We start from the raw sequence: 11,110 nt of genomic DNA, 5'->3' as shown, positions 1-11,110 counted from the left end.
TACTAATCACTTACAATGTACCATCTGGCCTCTAGTGTTCAACTTTAACTTGCTGACTATTTGGACACTTGTCCACAAACTCAGCTATGTCCCTCTTTGTACCATTCCATCAATATATTTCTTGTAAGTCACGATACATCTTAGTAGCACCTAAATAAATGGAATACCTCAAAACATGAGCCTCAGCTAGTATCCTTTCCCTCAACCCGTCTATATTTGGAACACATAGCCTATCTTTGTAGAAAAGTACACCATCTCCTCCTTAGGAGAAAACCTCCACCATCTATTATTGAACTGCTTCTAAAATCTGACTAAGTACGGGATCATTTCACTATTTCTCCTTCACTTCCATTACTAAAGATAATTTTGATCAGTTCTGAACTACTACTACCCCATCATCAGCGTCGAGCAAACATGCTCCCAAATGGGCCAACCTATGCACTTCTTTAGCCAACTCTTGTTCTTTTTTTCACATGGACACACTACCCATAGAAAGCCTACTTAGTGCGTCCACCACCACGTTGGCTTTACACAGATGATAAGCATATTCATGTCATAATCATTCAATAACTTCAACTAACTCCTCTTACCAAGACTTAACTCTCTTTGAGAAAATACATACTGAAGACTCTTATGGTTAGTGGAAACATCAACATGCACACCATAAAGGTAGTTCCCCTAAATTTTCAAGGTAAAAACCACAGCAGCTAACTCTAAATCATTATTTGGGTAATTCTTCTCATGATCATTAAGTTGCCTAGAGGCATAGGAAATCACTCTCAAATTTTGCATCAATACACAACCTAACCCAACTCTAAAAGAATCACAATACACTATGAATCCATCTAATCCTTCTGGAAAAGCTAACACTGGTGTCGAAGTCTATCTATCCTTAAACCCTTGGAAATTTTTCTCACACTTATCCAACCATAAAAAATTCACTTTTAGGGGGTTAGCTTAGTCAATGATGCAGCTATATAGGAGAACCCTTCAGCAAATCTTCTATAATACCCAGCCAAACCTAAAAAGCTCCTGATATTAGATGGAGTGATGAGTCTAGGCTAGTGTTTCACTGCATTAATCTTTCGAGAATCTACATGAATTCCAGCCCCTAAAATGACATGCCCTAAGAAGGTAACAGATTCCAACCAAAATTCATATTTACCAAACTTTGCATACAATTTACGGTCTTTGAGGGTATGCAGTACAATTCTTAAATGATCTGCAAGTTCCTCCTCACTCCTTGAATACACCAGTATGTCACCTATCAAGACAATAGCAAACATATCTAAGTACTGGTTGAAGACCCCATTCATCAAATCCATAAATGCTGCAGGAGCATTTTTTAGTCCAAACGACATAACCACAAACTCAAAATAATCGTACCATTTTTAGACAATTTTTATCGAAATGTCTTGCTCCCTGACTTTCTACTGATGGTACCCCTACCTACGGTCAATCTTGGAAAAACACCGGTCACCCTAAAGTTGATCAAACAAATCGTTGATTCTAGCAATGGGATACTTGTTCTTAATGGTAACTTTGTTTAGCTATTTATAGTCCATACATATTTTGAGAGTGTCATCTTTCTTGCATACAAAAAGGACCAGAGCACCCCACAGAGAAATATTGGGTCTGATAAAACCTTTATCTAAGTGGTCCTTAAGCTGCTCATTTAATTCCTTAAGTTTTATCGAAGCCATACGATACAGAGGGATAGAAATGGGTTGAGTATCAGGAAGAATATCAATGCCAAATTCTATTTATCTGTCTAGGGGTACCCCTGGATGATCTTTGGGGAAAACCTCAGGATACTCATTAACTACTCAGACTGATTGAACTGTCGGGGCTGCAGACTTTATATCTTTGACTCGAATTAAATGGTATATACACCCTTTTGATATTAACTTTCTGGCCTTAAGATAGGAGATGAAACGACCTTTAGGAGATGAACTATCCTCCTACTCAAAAACTACCTCATCAGGAAACTAAAACTTTACCACGTGGGTGCTATAATCTATTGATTCATAGCATGAATGGAGCCAATCCATGCCCAAAATAATATTAAAATCCAAAATATCTAACTCTATTAGGTTTGTTTGTATGATTTTATGGAGGACGGTGATAGAACATTTCCTATAGACTAGTCTAGCAATAACTGACTCACCCACTGGGTAGAAATTGAGAATGGCTTAGAGAGATTTTCAAGACCTACTCCAAAATTTATAGAAACTAATGGAGTTACATAAGAGAGATTTGACCCCAGGTCTAACAACATATATACATCAAGGTGAAAGGCATGTAATACACCAGTGACAACATCTAGTGAACTCTCCTGCTCCTGATAGGATGGTAAGCATAGAACCGATTCTGGCATTGACCATTGTTGTATTAGATGACCCACCCTGTGGAGGAACTGGGCGTCCTAGCTGAGTTGATGGACTAGTAACCTGAGTTTCAGGACGAATATTTCTATTTTCCTACTTAGCATACGGACACTCATTGATCTTGTGGAACAACTTTCCATAACCATAGCAAACCCTTTTACCTATCAAATAATCACCAGGATGGGTCCTGCCACAATTTGCATATGTCAAGTAATTGGGCCTCCCAACTACACTGTTCTTGGATCTGGAATTTGAAGTACTACCCAACTACTCCTGCCAGGTCCTGGTTGTAGAGTCATTGGATGAAAATAGCGTATGAACCGATGAGTGACCCTGAAACTGAGAATGGCTTCCCCCTTCACACCTTGGCTAGATATACTCAAATTGTCTAGTCTTATCCCTCTTGCTTCTCTTCTCTTTTTCCTTCAGCTTTTCAGACTTAATTTGCTGAGCATGATTCATCAACCAATGAATATCCATGTCCACAATCAGCATGCCAGTCCTACACTCCTTGACCACCAAATCAGATACCCCAGTATAAACTTACTCATACGAGCTCTAAAGTGAGCTAACAACTCAGGATCATACTTAGATAACTGGGTGAACTTAGGGAATTACTCTTTTACTATTATAGAGCCCTGCCTTAGGTTTATGAACTCCTCTACCCTAGTCTTACTTATCTCACATGAAAAGAACCTATCTAGAAAAGCACTCTTAAATACCTGCCAACTCATAAGAGCTGCATTCTCACCTTTACCTTCCTTATACATAACAACCCAATCATAAGCAATATACTTCCACCTACATAATGCTAACTCTACAATCTCCTTATTAATAACATGCATAATCTGAGTAATCTTTCTTACCTCATCAATGAAAGATTGAGAATCCTCATCCATCTTTGACCTATAGAACTCAGGTGGATTCAACCTCATAAAGTTCGAATCCGAGATGCAGTTAGGTTACCATTTTGCTAAAGTGGTACTACTGCTTATTAGTTTCCCTGAACAGTGACATTCACATATTGGGCCAATGCTTGAAAGGCATCCTAAAATTTAGGATAAGATATATTCTCATTCAGAAGGTCTGCGTGCAGGGGTGGTTGAACACTATTTCTGCGTGCGTCGGCTCGACGAAGAGTCATATTCTGTCACGTAAAAGAACAAGTTAAGGAAGATATAAACAACTATAAGCATGGTAGATCATGAAATAAATTATGGTTCCTAACTCATTCCATAGCCTCTTGATCATAAATGTGGAATGCTTCATACTCATGATCAAGACTCTACGTAATGCAGCTTGTCCAACTCCCTAGGAATGTTTCAACCTTAGTCTCTGATACCAAGTTTGTAATGCCTCGAAAGCACCCCCTGAACGTCACACGGTGCTTAAGACTACTAATAGCCCTAAGATAACCCATAATATCTATTTATTTTGAAACTCATATGAGAAGTGAACTAACATTTAAGAAATTAAAGGTAAACAACTCCACATCTTAACATAAGTCTTTAATTTTGAAAACCTTAAACAAATTCTTTGAATTTAAACATACACAGTCTGACAAGCCTCTACTACTAACTAGAGGAAATCAAATAACTAAAATACTACATCATTGAAAGAAAGTCGGGTAAGCTGGGTCCTCGAACTATGAGGGCACCAAAAGTCAAGATGTAAGTGATGATGCCCGTAGTCAAATATGCTGCTAGAAACAAGCACCAGAACCAACATTATAAGACAATATAGAATATAGACATATATATGGGTCAGCACCTCTGGAATGTACTGAGTATGTGGGGGTGAATGCATAAGTAAAACAATAACTGAATATATAAGAAAACTTTCAAATGATGCATGCTAAGCTTAAATGACTCACCTTGAGCTTGAATAAAATAAAAGACTTCAGGATCATAAAACATTAATAATAATGCATGAGAGAAAACTTAGTGAGCCATAGCATTTAGTTTCTAAATTCTTTTTTTTAATTCTTTCTTATGGGAGATTCATCTAACCGACATAAACCACGTGAGCTACCGTGGAGTCCAACGTCTTACCCACGTTGGAGAGAGTTATCCTACCCTTACCATTAGAATAGAACCTTAACTTAAGTGATCACTGAACTTTATCCATATTGGAAAAAAAAGTTTAACCTATGGTGGCTTGTAGTTTTCCAAAATTTAGGATACACTCATCCACATTCCTTTCTCAATGCTAAATACTAGTCCCAAAATACTTATATGCTTATACTTTAAGAAATCCACCTTAAAATAGCATAAGGGTTTATAGAATGAAACCCAATTATGCTTCTCTTTACTTTAAATCATAATCAAGATGAACAGTTGTGGATTTCATGTCTTAACTTTAGATCAAAAGATCAAGCTTTTCTTTAAATCTTGTTATAAAACATATCAATGGAGCTTAAGAGTATAAACTTCTTGTAAACTCGGTACTTGCACTTAGGACTTGGAATTCATGCTTTGTTTCATATAAATTCATAATAAAACATTATGCTCAATAATCACTTTGAAATCTTTTAACAATATCCCAGTCAAGATAATAAAATTCAAATCACAATATAAATCTCACAAGTTAAACATAAATATACGTAAACCTTGTTGTACTTAAAGCTTTAAACCGCATAGTAGTGTCATACTTCAAGAATATGGTTATTGGGGTGAAAACCCTAATTCAAAACAAGTATATTAAATCTCAAAATCATGCACTTTGGTCACAAGGATGTAATATTATCCTTATTCATAAATTCCAAATACCTAAAAATTTTTGACTTGTGAAGAGAGTTTGAACCTTGGGACTTGACCGATGAAGTTGTGTGAGCAACCCTAATATTGATGTTCTTAAAGATGGGAGGAGAGATGATATTGTTAATTGATTGAGTAATAGTGTAAAATAAAAAACCAAAAAGTCATTTAACTGAACATTACAAAATTTAGTCGCCAGTCTTTACGAGTCCCCCATAAAACTCGCATCTATCACTCTAGTATCCAAATAACTCTATAGAAGGGAGTCATGAGATTTGGGAGGAAAGGAAAACTCAGTCCTTGTTATATATGTCCTCATAAGATTACGAGGAGGATTAGTAAAGTGGATGTGAGTTAGATTTGCCCACAAGTTTAGCTTCAATTCATACCGTCTTTCATGATTCAATGCTTTAAAAGTGTATTGGAGATCATTTGCTTGTGTTGCCTATTGAGGAGATTGGTGTGATAGATTCATTGTCATATGAAGAAATACTCATAGCGATATTGGATCGGCAGGTTCAACAATTGAGGAGCAAATAGATAGTTTCGGTCAAGTGTTATAGAGGAATCAAAAAGTAGAGAAAGCTACTTGAGAATCAGAGGATGATATGCGTACAAGATACCCATCATTTTTCAAATCATCAGATAATACCATGAATAGAGAGTTAATTTGTACCAAAATAATTCTATAGGTGTAGCCTTTCTGTGACTAATTCTCCAATTATGTAGAATTGAGGAATCCTTGCTTGACATTTTATAGCCATTTTTTAATTTGCATTCCTTGAACCTTTTCATTTATGTACTAATACTCTTAATTAATTAGTGTACAACTTATTGCTCAATACAACTCCTCCAATTCTTCTATTTATGTAGCAATATGGAACACTTTTAGTACCTGTAAGGAAGAGAAACCAAAAAGTATTGAATAGATGGCAGGTTACGAAGATGAAAAAGCATTCTAGATAGGGTTGTGTATCGGTCAGTTCAATTCGGTTTTATATATTATTGGTTCGGTCTATTAATTTTCGATTTTTAAATATACTAAACCAATAATCAAACCAATAAGATATTTTTTATCAGTTTTTGGTTTATCGATTTTTAGTCCTTAAAGGTTCGGTTTTTGGTTTAACCGATAAGAAAATACTCATAAAATAAAAATAGTAGTAACAACTAACAAGAAAAAAAATTGAATCTTAGTTACAACCAAACATCCTACATGATACGTTTTAATTTACAAGAATCTTCAAGTTTAGACTAAATGTTGTTAGGAGAAATTAAGAGTTTGTATAATTGAAATAACAGGTTTTTTAATTTGTAGAAATTAAAGAAAAATTAAGAGAAATATATAATAAGTCATATATATATATACATATTCTTATTGGGTTATCGGTTTACCCAATAACCCAATAAGAAAAAGTCAAACCGAATCAGTAACCTAATAATTTTTTTTTATAAAACCATTAAAAAACTGTTAACCCAATAACAATAAACCAATAACATTTTTAGCGGTTTGGTTTATCGGTCTGTTCGATTTTTGCACACCCCTAATTCTAGCATTTGATATGCTAGGTACAGTAATTGTACAGATTATGAAGGGTCATTGCGTAGATTTGAAGGGTTAGAAATTCATAAGTATCTTCATGCAATTTAAATAGAGACACTTATTTAACTTTTAAAATTATAATTCATCGTCTTTCCTTTTTTTGTGTGTGTTCTTTCATCTCTAGCCTCTACTTATCGTTTTTCTTTTCTTTTCTCATTTTTTTACTTTTTTCTTTACTTCTCTATCCTCTTTTCTTTTCTCATTTTTTTTACTTTTTTCTTTTTTTCATTATTGATTTCCTTTCTCTCTTTTTTTTTTCTCTTTTTTTTCTTTCTTTTGTTGTAATTTATATTTTATATTCTTTTGTATTTCTGAAAAATATGGCTATGTTGAATAAAAGTCATGAATAATGATAGATATATCATAACCGTTATTGTATTTGTATTTACCATCATTTCTTTTTTTTTTCTTTTTTCTTTTCTTTTTTTCTTTTTTTTAACTTTTTTTTTCTATTTTCGTTTTCCTTTTTTTTCTTCGATTCTTTCTTTTCGTTTTTTGTTCTCTTCCATCTCCATCTTCTATTTCTATTTTTTTCTTTTCTTTTTTTAGTTATTTTTTATATTTTTTCGTGTTTTTTCCTTTTTTTTCTTTTTGGTTTCTTTCTTCTTCTTTTTTGTCTATTTTCGTTTTCTTCTTCTTTTTTTAATTCATATTTTTTTCATTTGTTTCTCTCTTCTGTCTGTAGATTCATTTTCTCTTTCTTCTTTTTTATATTTTATTGGTTTTCTTTTTTATATTTTTTATTTCTCTCTTATTTTGGTTTATTTTATGTTCTTTTGAATTTTCTGAAATATTGATTATGTTGGGCAGAAGTCATGGATGATAACGAAAATACCACAATCGTAAATTGTATTTATATTCGCACCATCATTTATATTTTTGTATCATTTATATAATTGTATTTGTATTTTATAGTTCACACTTGCATTTATATTTGTATTTTATAGTTCACATTTCTATTTGTATTTTGTAGCTCGCACTTGTATTTGTATTTTATAGTTCGCACCATCATTTATATTTTTGTATTTGTTGATACAATTGTACTTATATTTTATCGTTTGCGCCATTATTTTTATTTGTACTTTATAGTTTGTATTTATATATGTATTTTATAGTTCACACTTGCATATGTGTTTTATAGTTTGCACCATCATTTATATTATATACAATTTTCACATGTATTTTAAAGAATTTTTTTGTATTTGTATTTTATAGTTGATCGCATATTATATTTTTATTTTGTGGTTTATATTTTATTTGTATTTGTTTTTATATTCTATTTTCATCTATTCACTTGTACTTTTAAAAGAACTGTTTAATATTTATATTTATAAGTTGACCACATATTATATTTATATTTGTAATTTCATTTATTTGAATTTGTAGTTGACAACATCATTTGTATATTTAAACAAATGAAAAATATTAGTTATTTTTCTTTCTACGAATACTTGTATAAATACTCATTGATACAAATTATATTTTATTAATACAAATTGAGCAATAAAAATATAAATGATAAATTACACAAATATAAATATTAAATTATACAAATACAAATGGTACTTTTGTATTAAATGATACATGTTTATACAATTTGAACAATACACATATAAATGATACTTGTTTATATATAAATACAAATTATAAATTCGACATACAAATACCAGTGATACATTTGCATTGAATGACACATTTCATATTTAAATATTTTAGATTCAAGCAAATACAATTAATTCATATATTTATGTGTATAAAATACAAATGATAAATTATATTCACTCTAAATTATTCAAATATAAATTCTGGATTTATTTAAATACATAGTATGATATGAATAAATATAAAATAGAAAAATAAAAAATACAAAATAAGACAAAAAAAAACAAAAAATATGAAAAAATAAAAAGGGAGAAAAATGACAAGAAAGAAAAAAAAAAGAAAATTAAAAAAAGACAGCAAAATAAAAAAGAAATAAAAACAAAAAAAATAGATGAAAAAAAGGAAAAGAAAATATTAAAAAAGGAAAAGGAAAAAAAAGAATCAAAAAACTGAAAAAGATAAAATGGAATAGAAAAAAAAAACGGAAAAGGAAAAAAATGAAAAAGAAAAAATTCGAAAAGTAAAAACAGAAGAAAGAGAAATAGGGAAGGAAAGAAAGAAAATAAAGGAGAGATGCTATAGATCATATTTAATTGGCAAAAGAGGTTATGAACTGTAATTAATTAAAATTTAGACTAAATAGGGCTATTAGGAGCTTATGTTTTCTAAGTCACGTAGTTATCTCATTTAAATATTACAATTTGAGTAAATTACATATTTTATTAATTATATTTTCATTTAGTATAGGGGCAAAATGGTAATTCAACTTTTGCCTAAAAAATTTTCCAGTCTTACAATTTGAGTAAATTACATATTTTATTAATTATATTTTCATTTAGTATAAGGGCAAAATGGTAATTCAATTTTTGCCTAAAAATTTTTCCAGTCTTAGTATAATTTGATATTATTAAGTTCAGTGAACATGACGAAATATAATTATGTAGCTTTTTGTCGTTATAGTTGATAGCATTTAATGATCACATGTGAAATTAACTCGAAACAGGACCTTGGAGACCGTCAGGTGATCCATTCATTGCTAATGTTAATGTTTACAATGGAATTTATTGGAATGGATCTCTATGATGAAGAAGATGCAGATGAACAAGTTTATTTTCTTAGTGCAATTGGTGCTTTTGAGTATGTTGAGTCTTTGTGTTGTGTTTGAATTATTTGCATACCTATTTGTTCTTGTACGCTATTATTTGGTTTTTGAGTATAGTAAGTCTTTGTTTTGCCTATAGCTCTAGAGATTTAATGTCACGTATGATTGTTGAACTTTACGCCTGTATGAGTAAAGTCACAAAATTAAACTGAAGTCGAACTTTACCCATTATATTAATAAAATATTTAACTGTTTTTTGTTTGATTAAAGTCATTAAACTTTATCCATTGTATCAAGTTGGTCTGGATAAAACAGTGTTCTCTTCACATAATTTCTTCTTAAAAGGCAAACCATAATTATAGTACAGCTTCCTATGAAAGGTACTACAAGTATCTTCTTAAAAATGATATACAATTAATAAATTACCAATTACTATCATACATCATATATAAAAAATATTTACAATCTTGTACCGTCAAACTCATCCACTAACAAATCAGAAATCCAATTGATGTTTCGAAATTCTTGATCCGGTGACTCAATCTCCACACAACTTGTACCCTTTTCATCATTTGTTTTATTCACCTTAGCATGAGAAGTACTCCCAATCTCAAGATTCTTCAGCTCCTCAATTAATTTTGCATGGTTAGTCGAAAAAAGTGAAAAACTACTCTCACTTTGAACCGTTTGATCTATTCTTGGTTGAGATTGAGAAGAATAAAGAGGAGGGGGAGGAATACTATCTTGAGGAATTTGTTGAGAAGTCGACAAATTTCCATGTTCAGAGACAACAGTACCACAGTACTGATCATGTGGTGGTGGTGGCAGCTGATGATTACAAGAAATAACCATCCAAATACCATTTGGTTCATTTTCGATTAAAATGTCAGGGTAAGGTTGGATGTGTAAAGGGTACTGATACATATAATACCAATTGTACTTCGTCTCAAGACGGAGCTCTTTTAGTGTATGAGCAAAAAAACATACTCGTCTATCACATGCCGTGCCAGCATAACATAGATGAGTCTTGTACTTCGCGGGATGTAGCCAGTACTCGAAAACCCCGTGGCTCAATTCACAATTATCACCTTTAATGCAAGACGCGAATTTGTAGCTCGGGCAAGGAATTGGCAAATAATTGTATTTTCTTGGGTCACGCCGACGTGCTTTTTCCCCTCGGTGTGTAAAGGGACAAGAGGGCCAATCGTGACTTAAAAGGTTTTGGCATCTTTTTATTTTATATGCGTACATACGAAATTCATCTGATTCGTATAGAGCTTGATCGATTAATTCATGAAAATCATCGTGAATTGTTTCTTGCTCCTCGGATTGTTGACGAAATGGGGAAGGTGATGAATTGATGTAGCTGAAATGGCAATCATTCCTATAGGCCATCTATTAATGTATAGTGATGATACGATTGAAGAAATGTAGGATGAAAACGAAACAAAAAGATGTACGATTTTACACAGAGAAAAGTTACGGTTAGGATAAAGAAGAAAAAATCTTTAGAACAGCTGAAATAGAAACTTTGAAAGAAATTTCTTGAAACAGAAAGAAGCAAATACTAGCAGAGAAAGAGTGAAGTGAATTCTAGCAGAGTAAGAGTGATTGTGGAATTGGTGAATGAATACGGGAGTTATTTATAGCTTGAAGAAAT

The 11,110-nt window shown here is 32.0% G+C and overlaps 1 protein-coding gene across 1 annotated transcript; it reads right to left on the bottom strand.

The window, feature by feature from the left end:
- Positions 1-9,909: 9,909 nt before the first annotated feature.
- On the bottom strand, positions 9,910-10,845 carry LOC124895765 (zinc finger CCCH domain-containing protein 24-like). The gene has a single exon (XM_047406196.1). The coding sequence runs from the start codon at positions 10,843-10,845 to the stop codon at positions 9,910-9,912; it is 936 nt and encodes a 311-aa protein (XP_047262152.1).
- Positions 10,846-11,110: the final 265 nt, after the last annotated feature.

This window comes from Capsicum annuum, unplaced genomic scaffold (genome assembly GCF_002878395.1).
Source record: "Capsicum annuum cultivar UCD-10X-F1 unplaced genomic scaffold, UCD10Xv1.1 ctg995, whole genome shotgun sequence".
Lineage (NCBI taxonomy): Eukaryota > Viridiplantae > Streptophyta > Magnoliopsida > Solanales > Solanaceae > Capsicum > Capsicum annuum.
The sequence above is the reverse complement of the archived record's forward strand: the minus strand, read 5'-3'. Positions and strand labels throughout refer to the sequence as shown.

Excerpts from the sequence above, each read along its gene's own strand:
- LOC124895765 (XM_047406196.1), bottom strand. The coding sequence starts at position 10,845 with ATGGCCTATAGGAATGATTGCCATTTCAGCTACATCAATTCATCACCT.